Source organism: Dipteris shenzhenensis, chromosome 18, assembly GCF_047967505.1.
Source record: "Dipteris shenzhenensis isolate YYH24624 ecotype China chromosome 18, Dip_SZ_1.0, whole genome shotgun sequence".
In the NCBI taxonomy this organism is placed as follows: Eukaryota; Viridiplantae; Streptophyta; class Polypodiopsida; order Gleicheniales; family Dipteridaceae; genus Dipteris; species Dipteris shenzhenensis.
The window spans coordinates 53,370,584-53,389,509 of NC_141613.1; the positions used below are offsets into that span (position 1 = coordinate 53,370,584).

The 18,926-nt window shown below is 43.5% G+C and overlaps 1 protein-coding gene across 3 annotated transcripts in view; it reads left to right on the forward strand.

Moving 5' to 3' along the window:
- VPS54 overlaps positions 1–18,926 on the forward strand; it is a 115,699-nt gene that overhangs the window by 72,885 nt on the left and 23,888 nt on the right. For 2 of the 3 annotated variants that reach the window (XM_087389332.1, XM_087389334.1), the window contains exons 13-15: positions 54–207; positions 346–427; positions 10,873–10,952. In XM_087389332.1, coding sequence (XP_087245458.1) covers positions 54–207; positions 346–427; positions 10,873–10,952 — 316 coding nt within the window. The remainder of the gene's footprint in view (positions 1–53; positions 208–345; positions 428–10,872; positions 10,953–18,926) is intronic. The other variant, XM_087389333.1, reaches the window with a different exon arrangement.

Consider the following 18,926-nt stretch of genomic DNA (forward strand, 5'->3'; position numbering starts at 1 on the left):
TTCTCAGCAATTTTAATTCAAGCCCTTAGCAAGAGATTGCTTTAATCACGCAGTGGACTTATACTCCTTAAGATGGTTGCTGAATATGTGGAGATCAGTACTGCACTCCCTAGCTTGGCTGCTGAGCTTGTACACAGGGTTGCAGATCTATTAAAACTTTTCAATTCCCGTACATGCCAGCTTGTCCTCGGTGCAGGAGCCATGCAGGTTGTATGTTGTATCCCTTCAATTTCTATATTTTATCTCAGTAAGCTATTAAATAGAAGTCTAATATGTGTCCATTTTTCTTAAATTTTAATGAAACTTGAAACTTACACGTGCCTAGTACATGTACTGCAAAGGCAGGTGTCTGGATTAAAATCAATAACAGCAAAGCACTTGGCGTTAGCTAGTCAAAGCATCAGCTTTTTCCATGTACTCATAGCAGGTAAAATGTTTCAAATGTTGTTTCTGTCATCATTCCATTTAAGCAGAATTTTTAGTTTCTGGTTGAAAAGGGTTTGGAATGTACTCCGGAATTTTTGTGCAGCTACCTGTTATTTTCTTGATGAAGTAGAGATTATGCATACAGAAATTCGTGAAAGTCAGGTTTGCAAAAGGAGGACCAATACAAACTTGTTTTTGTCCTAAATGAGGCGTCCTCATTTCTGCGCTCATTGCTGCTGCTGTAGCCTCTAACACTCCGCCCCCCAGATGATGGCCATCTCTGAAGGCTATTGTAGATGATGAGATCATGGATTGCTCCCAACTCAAGTAAAAATCACCCGTATGCTGTCACATTAATTAGGGCATCTGCAGAATGTCTCAGGGTCCCGAGCTCTGCTGCATCTAGCTCTGGGACCACGTGGGATCTCTCTCGTATGCAAAATCTAGTAAGCCCACTTGCCTATCTGCTGTTTTTGCATTGAAGTCCCCCAAAAGGACAGTGTCTCCCTGCCTGGAGAGCTCTATGATGTCATCATGTATTGTCTCAAATGGGCTGTGTTCCTCTGTAGTGACCTCATGAGCATATGATGATGTGTCGGGGGGAAGTAGCATACTGCAATGAAGACCGGTTGGGTACCTAGCAGCTGTATTCGTATCCACATATGACGTGCATGCTCCTCTTTTCGTACCACAGATATGAATGGTCTCAGGTGTGTTTTGAAGAGAGCAACCACTCCTCCAGAACGTCGTACCCCACTATCTCTCCTCAGCTCTCCCCTGTGAGTTGTCTCCCAGGTGTACCTTGTCACTGTGGGCAGCCCTCTTTCTAGGCTCTCATGTGTGTCGGTGTAGAAAACAATGTCTCCATCTGTATATGTCTCTGAAAAGCCGCCTGGATTGGACCAGAGAGTGCCATTACCGTTTCATACAGCCATATGCAATCTGCCCTATGTCTCTGTCTCATAGGCTCGACACCGTCATGCACTATCTGTGTCGCCTCCACCTCTTTCTATCCTTTCTCGAATGATAACCTTACCATCTCAATATACAGCCCATTTTCCTTCCTGCTTCGCAGCCAGCACTCGGGTCATCCCTTCCCTTTTGTGCTCTTGTTGTAAGAGTGTGAGATCATCATCCAAGTATGTTCTAGTCCCCTTCAGAGCTGCCCTCATGCTCATGAAGGTAGAACGGTCTGCTAGTGTCCAGAACCTCACAATCATAGGTCTCGTTGGTGCATCATCCTTTCCTATCCTCCAAGCTGCCTTGGAGGTGAGATTGGCCCCCATCTTAGTGATCAAAACTTCAGCATCTGCCATGGTGGTGTTCCCAACTGCTAGACCTGTAACCATGAGAACGCTCAGTGCTTTACTATTCCTTCTCTTTTCTTCTTGTAAGGGATCAGAAATAAGCTCTGCTTTATTGGGGCTGCTTTTCCCTTAGCAATCACTTCTCTCAGCATTCTTTCATTTCAGCTTGCCCTTTATCTATCTGCTTGAAGAACTCCTCATGCTTCCCTTGTATTGCCATTTGTAAGGCAGCCATCTCTTCCTTGAGTATTGCATTTTCTGTTTTCAGCATGCTCAACTCCTCATTGAGAGGTGGCTGGATTTCCCCCTCTTTCAAAAGTTCATTCTCTTCCTTGAGCTTGGCAACCTGCTTTTCTAGTTCTTTGATCATCACTGTGTGATGGTTAGTTTTGGCATCAACCATGGAGGTCATCTCCTCATGTACTTTACCAATCTGGATTCCCATTTGTGTATACATATTTGACTTCGATTTGTTCATTTCCTCTTCCATGGAAGTACGTATGTTCTGCATCATGGCATTAAGGTCCATGTCATTGCTGCCCCCAAGTATCTTCTGTAGGTTTTCAATGTCACCATCATGCATCTTGGAAATGTCCCGCAGTATTTAGACAAGTTTTGACCTGCTGGTCACCTATCTTCTGTGCACTGGCCCAAATGACACTATATTAATTTTCGTTCCTTTTCTCCCCTTGTCTTTCTGTTAGGTAAACAGTCCATGCTAGACATGTGGCTCTGCATGTTTTTCCTCCCTTGGATCTTGTGCTAGAGAATCTGAAATCGGAAGTTTGAAGTTTTTACCTCGACTCCTGATTCTGATTTTGCTGCTCTTTGTGCTTGATTCTTGACTCTTTTCTTCTTCCTTTTCATTTCTTGAACTGTTTGATGGGCTGGTCTGTGTTTTTGCAGGCTAGTGGGTTCGGGGTCTGTTGGAGAAGTGTGCGTACCAATTAAAGTCCACCAAGAGTCGCCTACAACCTGTTGATTCGCCATTGCCAAGAGGCATCACAACCAACTCTCATGGGAGAGGCAAGAACTCACGAGTCGACCGAGGAAGAGAGCTTCTCAAGGTGACCAAAGCTCACCTAAAAAGAACAACGTAGAATAGTGCATGCAAGACTGCCCACATGTCTCCTCCATTTTCGACCCCTCCATCAACCTTAGAGTTTATTAGCTAAACATGAGGACGACCTTGTAATCACCAACTTCCTACAAGCCCTCCCTCGGCCAAAATGGGGAGAAGCATAAAAACCATAACACGAAATCTACTAATGCTCACAAAGAGCTATATCAATGACCTACTTACAAAGAGCAATCACAATAGCATCATACGCTCACAACAAGAGCGTCTCAAAGATAACGTTCACACAGAACTAGTAGCTCACAAAGAGCTAAAAAATGCAGGATTGTTCACAAACAACATGATAACCGACTGCTCACGAAGAGCATGCATTCGATGGAGCATGTGATGGTGGCGGTTCTCTCCAGCTCTTAGGTTGTTGTCTCTCTGTGTGTGTTAGTCTTTTTGCGTAGAGCCTTTGTGGTTGAGAGTCGGGGTGTTTGTTGCCCATAGCAGAGTCTTTTTTATCTTTGTAGCTTAACACGGTCTTGTAAGCTACAAAAAACCCGGTAGGGGTGAGTAGCAGTGTCTTGCAATACCAAGTCGGTTTTGTAGTTTGTCTTTGGCTTCTTGTTCATCATTTTATGTGAAGCTATTGCCATTTTATGTGGAGACTTCTAGTTGCATGCAATATCCATCAAGTCTATCCATGTGGAGCCCAATTCGCTCAAACCATCTCTCTGTGCGTGCATACCTGCATCTCTGTCACCTACTGCTGCTGATAGTGCCATAGAAGAGGACAATGCTAGCCATAGTAATCTGTTGCGCCCAGAAGTGCAATCCCGTACCCCCTGACCCGGTATAGGTAGGTGATAACTTGAAATACTGCATCCAACTGTAGTGGAGATGACCCAAACTCAGCCTGAATGATCTGGTGAGGGACAGATGGCTTATTGCGGATCATCCGCGATAGCATGAGGGCTTGTAGCCGCTCCACACGAGCCCAATCTATATATGACAGCTCTGGCCCCCAACAAGGGCTGCGGTGCATATGCCTACTAGACAGACTAAGGAGTCAAACAACAATCCCTTCGTCTGCAGATCCTGAAAGTGTGAGCGGAAGCACCACCTCTCTAATCTGGCCAATGAAGCGTATCCCTTGCTTAGGCGGGCCCTCATCGCAGTTATCATAGTGAAGATAGGTCCAGAGAAGAAAACCCAAGGTATGTATATGATGAAACAATCTCAACAAGCAACCCGTCAAATGTGAACTGCGCCCGGTGCATAACGGATCGAGATGTATTGAAGATCACGACCTTGTTTTTACCAAGGTTGACCTTCAAATCATGGGACTAACAAAAGGACTGTAGTGCATCAAGGTGTCTCTAGAGGCCCTTTGCTGATGAAGACAAAAGTGCCACGTCATCTGCATATAGCAATATCCGGATCAGTGTGCCAGCAAGAGAGTCCATCCCTCCCCAGTGTTTGCATAACCATCTCAGGCTGGTCAATGTAGAGGCCAAACATGATGGGTGATAAAGGACACCCTTAAAAAGAAAGTGTGTGCGCGCATGTGTCTCTCTTGGAGACATTCCTTTGGTCTAGCTCGAAGTCTCTTACTACTGCTTTTAGTTCCAAGTAGTAGCTGTCTCATTTTGAGACAACTATGAATGTATATTTTTTCTAAGGAATATTGCTTCTTACCCAAAAAAAATGTGTGTGTGTAATCTGGAAAATCAAGACCAAATCACATGATCTAGAGGTGGACAAGGGCAGGTGGGCAAGACCCAGGATGCGCATAGAAAAAAGTACCTGCAAAATCTACTCCAAAGGGGAGGTGGAAAATGAGCAGCATGTACTCTTGAGATGTAGAGCCTATTGACACATCAAAGAAGGTTATGGAGGCAAAAGAAATAGTTTAAAAATGTAATCAAGGGTAGAGTGCTCCCTCTCCAGAACCTGGCTTGTCCCAAAGCTCGCTGACCTTGTGCCTCTGTGTAAGAGCTGATCCCTCTCCCTAGTATCGATCCATAAATCTTCGCCAATGTGTGGCCAATCATGAGAGTACGGTCGTTTCGAGTGTCCATCGGGTCCCTCACTTTGTGTATCGGCACAATGGTGGTGGTTCTCGAAGCAAGTGCGAAGCCATGGCATACAACATAATTGAACATATGCACTAGGATTGGAGCCAAGACCTCTTGTCCATGTGGAAAAGGTCGAGTCCGCAATCCCTCATGATATTGGGTTCTTCTTTTGTGGAGCTAACGCAAGGCAGCTTGCACATTTTGTGTGATGAACAAGAGAGATGTGTTGGTGGGCTTGGGTCAGGACATATTAGCCATTGCCTGGATCGGAACATTGTAGAGGAATGTTGTGTATGTATGCCAGACACTTGGATCCGTGATGGGGATAGGTGGCTTCCCCTCAGAGAGAAGCCTCGATGCAATCGTGGGGTCCCCTTTTCGAAAAGATCGGATCACCTTATCCATCCTATGTGAGAAAAAAGCCGACCTCTTTTGGCATGTCAAGCGGCGTGAGATCCGTTGTACCTCGAGTGTTGTCAAGTGCCCTAAACCTCGCTAACACATGAGGTGAGATCTCATCTGTTGACACTCATCATCAAACCATGGGTTTTGGAGCATCTTCCTAGCTGAGGGGCGTGGTGTATATCGGGTCGTAGGGAATGATCTGGGGGCAGCATCATGAACTAAGACAAGAGTGTTTGAGGCATGGGTAAAATCTGCATCATCTCCAAGTGAGGTCGATAGCCCATGAGACAAGGGCTCATATATAATGCATCAAGGGCATGATCGAAATGTAGTTACACTTTTTTTTTTGTGAAATCTTATATTTCTGTGTGGGAAACCCTAAAAGAGGTAAAAACCCACCAGTAAGTACAAATTAAAAATTTACAAGTAAAGCCTAAGAGAAAAGGTCATGAGGCAGCCAAGTAAAAAGTTACATATCAAGCTGGAGGAGGATCAACCACAACATCCTCCAGCTTCAGATTATTGCTTTGTAAAAACTGATGCAATGTAGAAACCACACCATCAATAAAAACAAGTTGTTTTTTGCCCTTGTGATTCTTCTTGATATAGCCCGACACCCAAAATTTCTGAATCACAGGGTCAAAAACCTGTTGTAACATGGGATGAAAAGAATCCAATGAAAAGGGCACATCTGCATCCCGAACAGAAGAAGACTCTGGCATAGGCATCAGAGGCAAAGGAGCTAGATCAACATTTGTATCCTCCGATGAAAGAGTTGCATCTAATAAAGCAGGACTCAACATTTCAGCTTCACTCCGAGGATCAGCCTAAGAAAAAGCATGTGCAGCATCCTGTATGATCCCCTCTGCAAGGGGCACATCCATATCTTGAGGAGATGGAGGTTGATGATGCTCACTAGGAGTCGGATCTTGAACTTCTTCAGCAAGAGAAAGATTGGCCTGTGATTTTTCTACCTACCTCCAGTAATGCTTTGGAGCAGTAAAAGAAGGCTTATCCAGTAAAGACTTAGCATAAACCGGAGGAGAAGGAAGAGTAACCTTCACAGTTGAAGAAGGAGCAGGAGGAGCGGTCATGGAAGCAGAAGGGCAAGCACGTGCAAAAGGACCAACCTGTCGGCACCGATAACATGCTGTAGGAAAAGAGGCAAAATGTAGCCTGATGCGCATTAGATGGGCAAATTCCAACTCAAGATCCAGAGTAGAGGGCACAGGTTGCATCATATCCCATAAAATACAAAGGCGAACATCCTGGGTAGCCTGCAAAAACTCTCATCTCGGAACATATAGAGGCCTTTCCAAAAAAGCTGCAAGAGTACGAAGATGCTGAAGAAGAGGCAGAGGCAACGCTTTGAGGGTAATCTAGACTAGACAATGAGTCAGAAGAGAGGCAGATGGATCAAAAAGCGGATCCCGGGGCATCAGATAAGCAAAGAAACCAGTCCCATGAATACCAACACGACTAACAAGTCGCGCCACCACATCAGTCGAAGAGCAGTGGGCATAATAAAAACCTTTGCTCAGAAAGACAGGAAAGGCAATCCTGACCCACTGCAACTTCAGCCCAACGACGAAGTTGAGCTGCAGGTAAAATCCTGTCCATAAAGTAGAGACAGACCCCAAACTGCTGAGCTTGTCAAGGACCAGAAACCAGAAGGGTAGAGTCCAAAGAACAAACAAGTGGTGAACCCAATGAAGGAAGATATGTGACAGAAGCAAAACACACTTTTTTTTTTTTGGTGAAAAATTTCATTGATTATATTATATGAGTAGCAACCTCAAAATAAGGTGCTACAATTATGTCAACTGAAAATTTCTGTATATGCCAAAAAGACCTCATCATCTATGCAGCGGGTCTGCAAACAATCAAAGAAAGATTGCTACAGAGAACACCTAAAAAAGCCAAACAGAGAGAAAGTAGGATCACCAAAGACTTTACAATTCCTATATGTCCATAAAGTCCATAGTGCCCAGTAGTGAACCCAAACGAACAAAAGATGAAACTCCAGTCTGGATGGATGAAACCCAAATAGCCAAAAGAACTTTTTTATGTTGACTCATTGGACATTGCGAAGCCATGTGCCCAAATTTTTTACATTCAAAACAAGCCCCTACAAATAATCCCCATTTTAATTTATAAAATGCACTTCCCATGTCAACATTGTTTACCGTGACTGAATAAGGCTCCGGTGTGGGATTATCAGTATCCCAGAGAATACAAAATCGATTAAAGTTGCTGTTAGGCCGCGGTGGGCAAACCACTTTGCCTAAAGTTGCTGCAATTTTAGGCAATAGTGAAGCCATGCATTGCGGGAAGTCTACAACTTCAACCCAGACCGGACATCGATGTCGAATCAGAGCCTGATAATCCCTCATGGGGGACCATGGGAAAACGTGCACCATTTGCTGCCCAAAAAAGAGTGGCGAATGTTCCAAAAGCATTTGCCTGTGAACCTCATCTACCATAATGACCTCAAAAAAGCCTCTGGCTGCATAGTGTACCTTACGAACAAACGAGCTAGCCAGTGTTTAGGTCAGCCAATTGCCTACCTCTGCAACAGGTGTCATCCGACCTGGGAAAATTAAAATGATTGCATTTTAGGCATATTCTCTAACTGGATCCACAATTTCATCCACTTCAACCATGAGACCAATCGATGGAACAAAGTCTTTCCACTCTTTCTTGGTGTCTGCAAATCTTTCGTGCATGACATCATAGACGAGTTGTGCTTCAACAGAATCATGCACGGGGTCATGCTGACCCTCAGCCTGCTTTTGCTTTTTGCATTGAGCCGATCGATCCTTTTGAAAAGTTTTTTCATAAGAGTATTCAGCCATGTCTTCTGAAGAAGATGGAACCCAAAAAAGGGGTACTTGTAAAGTGATAAAAGAGAGAAAACAGTCCCGAAAAAACAGCCCACAATAAAGAAAGAAATAGTGTATTTGCAAGGAGAAGAAGATGAAAGAGATATTTAGGGATTTAGAGAGAAGAAAAGACAAGTTCTAGAGAAGGAAAAGAGAAAAAACCAGAAAAAGATCCAAGATGAACTAGAAATCAAAGAAAAAAGAGAAGTTCTGGCGATGGAAAGAGTACACAAGACCCAGGAACCAAAAAGGAGAGAAAGGAGGAAGAGAGAACCCTCAGAACCAGCGCTTAGAAGCAGCCCGTAAGCAAACCCGGCACAACAGCAATCCAGGAGCAGGAAACGAGCCGGCAGCAGCAGCCTGAACAGGGCGAAAATGTCCGTACAGGTCCGTACACCTGTACGGAATTGTACGGAACTATGGCAGGCCCGTACGGCAGGGAATTATGACGCCAAACAGCTGTTTTGGGTCGCTGAGTTAGAGCAATAGGTAGCCGAGGCAGACGGGCTTGTCTGAGGAGGCTAAAGAGCTGATGGGAGGGCTGGAGCAAGGGCTGCAGGTCTTCTTCTCTCTCTCTCACACAACACCCCTTCCCCCCCCCAACACACACACACACACATGCACACTCTGTACACACACACACACACACACACACACACACACACTTTTTTTTTTTGTGAAGCCATTGACTATATTATTAACATGAGATCAATGTACATGACATTAGACTCAAAAAGAGAGCCTAATGGAAAAACCCAAAAACAGTCAGAAAACACTTCAAGGCTAGTAGCATCCAAGTCCCTCGCAGCATAACTATCATATAAAGATTGCTTGAGGGACATTCTGAAGAAAGCATATGCCTGAGGAAACTGTTGTCCCATCCTAGAATGCAATCTCTGTGTCCAAATAGTCCAGAGTATCCAAAAACGAGTCCAGTGAAAGAAAAGGAGGAATGGAGACATCTGGGATGAGAAGCATCCAAACATCCAGAAGAGTTTCCCAAATCTGATAGAGGGAAACCGAAGCCGCAGCAAGTGAGAAACATGAGTGATCATACAGACACAGATTGCCGCGACACACTTTTTTTTTTTTTTTGGTAAAATCCAGTGTATCTATATTCTCATAAATTTACAAGATGGGAAGTCTCCCACACACTGACATTAGACTCCAAACTAGAGCCCAATGTAAAAAACTCAAAAACAGATACATTGCGACACACACACACACACACATACATGCATACATACATGCGCGCACGCTTTTTTTTTTTGGGGGGGGGGGGGGTGAAAACCCTGAATGCTTTATATTACAAGAAATCTATCCCAAATCTGGGAAGCTGGCAAAGTACATCAAGAGAAAATCTCCATGTAGGACAAATATACATAATTTTCTATGTAGTGAGTTTGCAGGCAATCAAAGAGTGATTCTTGCAAAGAATGACGAAAGAAAACAAAAGGAGAAAACATAGGATCACCAAAGAAAAATGTACATTCAAAGTTGCGCCAAGGAGGCAAGATACGGACACACGCGCGCGCATGCGCACACACACACATACATGTATGTGTATTATACACACTTTTTTTTTGTAAGAAAGATATTTCATTCAAGAAAATATACATTCATAGTTGTCCAAAATGGAACAGCTACTACTCAAAACTAGAAACATCAATACAAGAATTCCAGTTGTGGGCCCGAGGAAGATCTCCAAGGGAATGACTCATGAGCATCTTGAAGAGATCAAAACAAGGAAGCTCAAAATAGGGAAACACATCCATTAAAGAGTGCTCATATAGTTGTCTGGTACAAGCACCACACAATGGCCAGAGAGCCCATTAGCAACCCCAGGAGAAGAAGTGATCATAGTCCAGCATAGCAACGTTTTTGCCAAACAACCAAAACTACTTGCCAAACGAAATCGTGGGAAGTCTTGTCATTGGTTTGGAAAGAAAATCAAGAGCTAGAGGAGAGGTCCAAGATCGATGTAAGACCGTCTCCCGTAGATGAGAACAAGTGGGGCAAGCTGAAGAATCGATCCGCCTAGAAGCCAAGAAAGATCCCACTTGAAGAGCCCCAACCAAACAGTGCCATAGGAAGACCTGCTGCTTGAGAGGTAGCTTACTACTCCAAATGCGCCAAATAGAAGTCTTCCACCAAGAAAGATGTTGGAATTTGATGGTGGGAGAGAGGAGAAGATGCGAGGCAATCTGGAATTGTTTTAATGCATTGTGAATGAACTGATTACAACCGCCTCATTTTATAGGCTGAGGGCAACATTTTCTTATGTCTACTGACCAATCACATATAACCTAATGACATACCACTGACCAATGATGAATCACATAGAAGCTAGTGACACCCTATGACACCTCATCTCCTATAATCACTCAAGGTCAATTGACTCTTGACCCTTCACAAAGGACAAGGTGCACACATCATTAAGTACCTTCACACTGACACTCTAACCTTAGAACCTTAGTCACACACACCTTAGGCTCTGATTTATCCAACAAAAGAGACTTATTCAGATGCACAGAGAGAGAGAGAGAGAGAGAGAGAGAGACCTGTATGTAGATGTAAAGTCAAAACACCAATTTTAAGGGCTACCAATACTAATCTTTGTCTGATGTTTGAAGAGTTTGTGTCAATGGTGTTATGATTTGGAGTCATTTGCAGTTATCAGCAAAACTGGTAAATCAGTTGCCTTTTTGCAGATTTGAAACAACTCTTAGCAGCCCATATACCAGATACACGAAAGGCTCTGTTATTTACAGAGATTGACCATGTTGCCCAGGTATTTTTTATTTTTTTTAAACGAAAGTCCTATTGCATGGGATTTAGCTTCATAAATCCTCGTTTGATGGTTTCTATACCTGAACCTTTTTTATCTGATTGTTATCTACCAAGGTAATGCCATGTAGAAAGATGTATGTTTGAAGGCTTGAGGAAGCAGAAACTACATTCTGAGGTTGTTTTTAAAAGGTGCTATCTAAGAGATAAGATCTAGTAATATGTCCTTGTCATTGTGTTGCATATTTGAGCTACATTTTGAGAAGGTAGAATGAAATATCATAAGCTCGATAGTCAGGGTTTCTCTTAGGGCATGAAAAAATGTTACCTTATATGATGAGGACTTACACATGAAGACATTGGTTGGTAAGTTGATGCAGGTGGTGCATGTTTGGCGGATTCGTAAGTACCATGCTCAAGCTATAGTCTAAACTCAACGTTAGTTTATTCGGCATCATATTACTGCCATCCTGATCCAGTAGTCTCCCTGTGTTAGCATATCTGCAAAAAATTTGGATTGTTAGAATAGCCTATGTGTAAAGATCCTTTCATCAGACATTGGACAAACCTTATGGTTTGGAGCTCACCAATGTGATCGCAGTTTTTTTGCATGCAATGTCTTGTAATCAGCTTCGCCTTGACCACTTCCTGTGGATTGGGAATTGCATTAGCATAGACTTCTGTTCGTACACAAACACGTGTAAAAACGCATTCGAATCTTGATCACTCAAAGATGGGGCCTGAAGCTAGAGTGTTTTCCATATTACATGTGAAGGCTGGCAAGTGAAAGGGATTCTATACTGAATATGAGGAAGGTGAACCTAAATTTTACAAATTAAGAGCTAGATATCTTTTCATAGAGATGGTACTGTTATAACCTAGTCAGGACAGCCTGAAGGTGTTCAACCTGCTTTCTTGAATCACTTTCAAAATACTAGGACACCATAATAATTTTGGTGAAATGGTTACGAGGTTTTTAATAATCCGAGGGAGAGACCTTGTAACCCCGAGTGACATGATTTGATCCAAAACCTACCTCTCTTGGTGGTTCTGATCTCTGCCTCACTTTGTTGATGCTCTGATTGAAAATAGAACTTCCTTGTACTTCATTTTTTCACAATTGCATTTAATCATTTACTATTTTGGTGGCCAGTTTTTCACTTCTTTAAGTATATAATATATGCCAAAAAGTTCCCCTTCCTGGGGCAATCGGATCTGCTGTTCACATGGAGATCTTTTGCTTCTTTCTACCCTTTTAAAACTTCGAACCAGACATAGGGATTTTCTACAGAACTTGCGAAAAAGTCCCCATGCTTTGGGTGTTCCAGTTGGTTGGCGGAAGGGGATTTGCTGCGTATCTACCACCTCCCCCAAAGGATACCCATCACCGTGGACTGTGAGTGTGCAGGAGCAAGTGAAGGAGCTCCATGTATGCAGAAAATCCCAATCTCTACTCTTAGGCAATTATGGAAAAAAAATGCATCATGAAATCTGTGTACCACATATCATTTTAATGCTCACCCGTGTTGAAATTTCCTAACTGAAGCAGAAAGACCATTGAGTCATGGCTTTCGACCTGCATAATCTACTTGCTAGTTTTTGTTGGCGACTGCAATTCTAAATGAATGGCTGAGCTGGAAAAGTAAAAAATGCCAAGAAAGACGGGAAATTGGCCTTCATGAAAGATGGCAAGCAGTAAATGTTGAACAAAGACAAAAAACGAACACAAAACCTAGGGACTTGAGACCATGAGGATCAGATATGTAATTTAGAAGGGTTACCTCTGGATAAGACTTTGACAATGGCTGATACGTTTGCAGGGACTGAGGTTTTCATAGCACTAGAAACAGGTTGGGACAAGGCACTAGAAACAGGTTCGGAGTCTTCAGCCTTTGGCAGTCCTTCTCTTGGACTTTGAGAAGGCATATGACAAGGTGGAGTGGGCTTTTTGGGAGGGCACAATGCAAAATTTGGGTTTCTCGGACCAGTGGATTTGGGGCTAAACTGCCCTGCTCGCCATTGATTTGCCATCCGTACCGTGAACAAAATTGGCTCCCAAATGGAGAATCCGAGCCTTCGGCACATAGAATCAAACATAATATTTACACTGGAACCATCGACAAGTAGCACGCTTGAAATAGCTTGGCCCTATAGTGTCGCTGTGATTTCTACAATGTTCTCATCGTACACCGGTCCCTCAGGGCCGTTTGGGTATAGGGCGAGTTTGATAGCACGTGCATGTGGACTATCACCCGTTGGTCCTACATCACATAATATAGGAACCTTCTAGTTGGAGGTGGTCTCCTTTGGGAGTGGTACAATCAGCTCACTGGGAGCAAGGAGTGTATTGCAGAGTTGTTGGCAGAAGGTTGGCACAAGGTTAGTAGTTTCCAACTGACATGCTCATGTTTGGGCTCCTTCAATGTGTCCCATACATCTGAACCGTGGTGGTCGGATGTTGACTAACTACCCTCTCCAAGGCACATACATGAAGGAGTGTACTTCACTTGTCTTGGTACACTTGATGAATGAATGAAAGCCTTCTTCATGTGTTCATTTGAGCATTATTTCCTCACACCCTAACTCGCTCTCTCTCTCTCTCTCTCTCCCCCTTCACCATGTTTCTAACATATCTATCTATCTACCTTAATGTGTGTGTGTGTGTGTGTGTTATAGATAGATTGATAGATAGATAGATAGTACACATACACACACACACACACATTTTTTTATTTAGTGAAAACTTTGATTAATTATATTACAAGAATAGTCACCTTAGAAAAGAGGCGCTAGAAAATACATCAAGTGAAGATCTCAGTATAAGCCAAATATACATCCTGATCTATCTGGCGAGTCTGCAAGCAGTCAAAGAAAGATTGCTGCAGAGAACGATTAAAGAAAGCAAACAAAGAAAAATTGGAATCACTAAAGACTTTACAATTGCGGTTTTTCCATAAAGTCCAAAGTGCCCAATAGCAAGCCCAAACAAAGAAAAGATGAAACTCCGGTCGCTGTGGATGAAAACCAAAGAGCCAGAAAAATTTCCCGAAGAGAAGAGTTGGGAATCTTGCTCGTAGCCTCTGTTGAAGAGAATCCAGAAACTACAGAAAAGACGGGCAATGCCAAAATAAATGAGGCACAGTCTTTTGAGAAATCAGACACCATAAAGCAAGAGCAATGTGCCTACGAGCTAGCAACTGTCCAGATGGAAAAATTCCTAGAAGCACTCGTCATAAAAAAAGATGTCGCCAAAGTTGCCGGAGTCTTTCTCTCCACCACTTAGCAGGTTGATGCATTCACCAAAGAGAATTACCCCTTTCTGAAACACAGGGTTGAGGCAAATGGATTTTGTATAATGCAGGCACAGTAATCTGAGATAGCCTCAAAGGACGAGAGGAGGACCCACAGAAGTCAATGTCCTATCCTCTAATCGATCCTGCAGTTCCAAAGGGGGAATCGGAACCAAAGGGGAAAGCATACAAGTGATTTGCTGCCACAAAGTACGATAACCCAAACCATACTGTGTGGCTGCAAGAGAGAAGGGAAGCATAGAGTCATCATCATGAATAACATCAGCAACAATATTGATCCCTTTAAAAGAAATAAAGTAAGAACGGCGAGGTTCCTGTCAAGCAAGCGGAGGACGAAAAAACTTTGGACCAGTGAATGCTTTCAGTCCGCAAGGAATTACCCATCAAAGACTGTCGACCATGCCATTCCAGGTGAGACAGAATATGCTTCAAGTCAAGAAGCAAGTTGGAGACCGTAGGGCAGCCATGCAAAGTGCCATCAATGCACCCAACAAGAAATCCCACTGAGTGGGTTGCCAATGACCAAAAGCAGGAGTACTGATATGTGTGACTAGCGATTGAATCATGAGAGCCCAAGGCCGATCACCTTTTAGAAATTGCAGCAACATTTTTCCCCTGTGAGTAAGGATGTGTACTTGGATATTAGTGTTAAAAATGACCCAACAGAGGGTACTGTTGGAATTATAGATATAATTCAGCAGTGACCAATGTAATATAATAAGTTAGTTAGGGGCACTTTTCCCTCATTTAGAGGTTTTTCCCCCTAACTGCAGTTAGTTCACTAACTATGGTTAGTGACTACTAAGGTTTTGTCACTATGACAAAACCTTATCAACTCTACTTTGTGTTGTACTCTTTACACTCTATTTTGCAACTACAGCTTTCAAGCTATCGACTCTCTCACTCTCTCTAGCTCTCACTCTCTCCATCTCCTTCATTTGGTATCAGAGCCAGTCCAAGAGCCTGGTGCTCCTTGCTCCCTCTAGTTTCAACCTCAGCCTCGACTTTCAACCTACACAAATCTGCCCGTACAGTCCGTACGACTGTACGGAATTCTGACGCCTGCCGTACAGCTCCGAGCTTCCGTACTTCGCCGTACCTCGCCGTACCTGCAGCCGTACTGCGCCATACCTACACAAATCTGCCCGTACAGTCCGTACGACTGTACGGAATTCTGACGCCTGCCGTACGATTTCGCCTGCCGTACAGCTCCGAGCTTCCGTACTTCGCCGTACCTACAGCCGTACCTCGCCGTACCTGCAGCCGTACTGCGCCGTACCTGCAGCCGTACCTCGCCGTACCTGCAGCCGTACTTCGCCGTACCTGTTTGTCGTGGAGCTCTCGTATCTGCTCGTTGTACCTGCGCAGGGCCGTACAAGTCGACCGTACAGCTCTTACTTCCCGTACTGCACGGCCTGTTCCGTACTTTCCGTACAGAACGTCCAATCAGTATAGACCGTACAGTTTGGACTTACCATCTGTACTTGCAGATATAGACCGGTTGTTGTCAGCCTCGGGTGTTCTTTGACAGGCTTCTCTTGCAGAAAACTACAGTTTGGTGCAGTTGTTTTGGAGTACATTTGGGGCATTTTTGCAGATTGCAGTCATTGCAATCATTGGGCAAGTTTGGAGCTATATCAAGAGCAAAATTGCAGATTTGTCTGAAATTTGGGGCTTTTGTATTAAAATTCCAGATTTGGGGCTTTTAGCTTTTTTACCCCTTTCTGACTGCAATTTCTAGCCACAAATTGGGGCTTTTGTGTTTGGGAGCATTTTTTGGAGTATTCAGTACATACTGCCTTTCTTGGAGTGTTTGGAACACTTTTGGCAGATTTTGGAGAGTGTTTTATGCTTGGACAGATTTCTGACAGCTCAAGTGCAGAAATCTAAGTTGCATATACAGCCCGTGCTTGGGTGTGGTTTTTGGGAGTTGTGCATTCTCTTCCCAGTAAGGGAATTCAGCTTTGTATCTGCTTCAATTCCTTTTTCAGATATGGCCCATCAAAATCAGAATGATTTTCAGTTCGGTGGTCTTTCTCAGGAAGACAAATTGGATGGTACCAACTACTCCCTCTGGAGTTTCATGGTACGTAATATTCTGATTTCTCGCAATTTATGGGATTATGTCAATGGGGATGAAATCCGACCAGCAGATATTGCACCTGCTACCCCTCCTCACCAAGGAGGTGGAAGAGGTCGTGCCCAAGGTGCAGCTGCAGGACAAGTTGTTGGTGCAGCTACAGTCAATACTCCTGAGCAAAAGAGATGGGATTCACGGGATGCCTTAGCCTTGTCTTGCATCTCTCTTTCAGTGAAAAGATCAATCATTCCGCATATCCAGTCGTGTAAGACCTCCAGGGCAGCGTGGGATATTTTGGAAAGCATGTATGCAGCACGGAATGATGCCAGGGTATCTTTTTTAAAAAGAGAGTTGAGCAATACACATATGGAGGAGGGTGACTCCATGTCAGCCCACCTCACTAAGCTACAGGATCTCAGAGAGCAGTTGTTAAACATAGATGAAATTATTCGTGATTCAGAGATGATTACAATCACTCTGAATTCTCTTCCTGAGTCTTATCTCAGCTTTCATACTTCGCTGAATTTATCATTGAGGGGGGGTGCAAATCCCCTTTCTTTTCATGAGCTGATAGGACTTCTGCTTCAGGAAGAGCAGACCAGGAAAAATTTGGCTTCACGTGCAGGTGAACAAGCCATGCTCTCAAAATTCAAATCAAAAACAAAGGGACAGGCAAAAACAGCAGCAAATCAGCCTTCCAGTGGGTCAGGACAGCCTTCACAAAAGGCTAAAAGTGATGCAAGCAAGCCCAAAAAGAAGGGTTTTTGTCACTACTGCAAAAAGCCCGGTCATCACATAGCAGAATGCAGGAAAAGGATTGCAAAAGAAAAGAAAAACAGCTCAGGAATGGCTGTTTCAGATTCAGCCCCTTGTGCATCTGACAGTGGGGATGCTGCAGCCAACTTTGTTGGTCAAGATTATGCCTTTTTATCTTGCATTTCTGATTCTAGGTTGGCTGTTCCAGATGCTCGGGATAGTACAGCTTCTTGCAGTGATGATACATATGCATTTTTGACTTGCAGTTTTGACTCTCCTTCAGATGCATCTGCTTTCAGTGTTGATGAAACACTGAACACATGGTATTTTGACAGCGGTGCATCCAAGCACATCACTTCGAGGAAGTGTCTCTTTACTTCCTTACATCCACCTCCTGTTGGTAAGAAAGTCACTTGTGCCAACAACTCCTCATATTCAGTACGTGGCACAGGAGAAGTTGAGCTCACTGCAATTGATGGCTCAATTTTCAGACTTTCTGATGTCTTATATGTGCCTGGCATAACCAAAAATCTCCTTTCAGTGTCCACTCTTAACAGAGGAGGATTTCAGGTCATCTTTGAGGATGACAAATGTGCTGTCCGGGACAGGGAAGCTAACTATGCCTTAATGTTATCTGGTACTCTGCTGCGTGGGCTTTTTCAACTTGATATTTTTCAGAAAAGAGCAGCTCATGCTTTGGCAATTTCTACCCCTACAGTTGCCATGCAAAATGCAGAATTATGGCATGCCAGATATGGCCACATGCATTACAACAGCTTAATGATACTTCAGAAATTTTCAATGGTTGATGCATTGCCACCTCTTGAGATACCTCCTCCACATGCCTGTGAAGGGTGCATTTTAGGTAAAATGCATAGATTTCCCTTCAAGAAGGATGGTTCAGTTAAAGCTGTTCGCAAATTGCAGCTTATACACAGTGATGTCTGTGGTCCCATGAGGACTCCTTCATTGGGTGGTCATCTCTACTTTGTCACATTTATTGATGACTACTCCAATTTTACTTGGGTTTATGGACTGAAAAAGAAATCTGAAGTGTTCACAGTGTTTAAACACTTTTCAGCCATGGTTGAAAATGAAACCGGGCTCAAAATACAGACATTACGCACGGATAGAGGTGGGGAATACCTATCTGCAGAATTTGATGCTTTTCTCAAACAAAAGGGTATTGTGCATCAGCTCACAGTCAGGCTGACCCCTCAGCAAAATGGCAAAGCTGAGAGGAAAAATAGAACCCTCATGGAGATGGACAGATGTATGCTGAAAAGCAAACACATGCCTCATAAATTCTGGTTAGAGGGTTTGATGTGTGCCAATTACATTTTGAACAGGGCTCCCACTAAGGCTTTAAAAACAAAAACTCCTTTTGAGGTCTGGAATGACAGGAAGCCTTCAGTGAATCACTTCCGAGTCTTTGGATGCCTTGCCTATGCACATGTGCCAGTTGAATTTAGGCACAAATTGTCAGATAAAGCCATCAAATGCATATTTGTTGGATACAGTGCAGAAAGCAAGGGGTATCGTCTCTATAATCCTGCTACACGCAAAATCATTGTAAGTAGAGATGTGATATTTTCTGAAAATTCAGCTCACACTCAGGCTGATTTTCAAATGCCTTCACCTTCAGAGGATGTCTTTCAAGGGTTGCTACCCATTGCTTTGGGTTCCCCTGCTGATTTTTCTGATCCAAATCAAAATTTACAGCAACCTTCAAATGCTTCAGTTCCGCCACGGGATGTCATGCCTCCTCCACAGGAAATGGAACAAGTGGTACAGCAAGAAATTGCAGACATACATGCAGCAAAAACAGTCC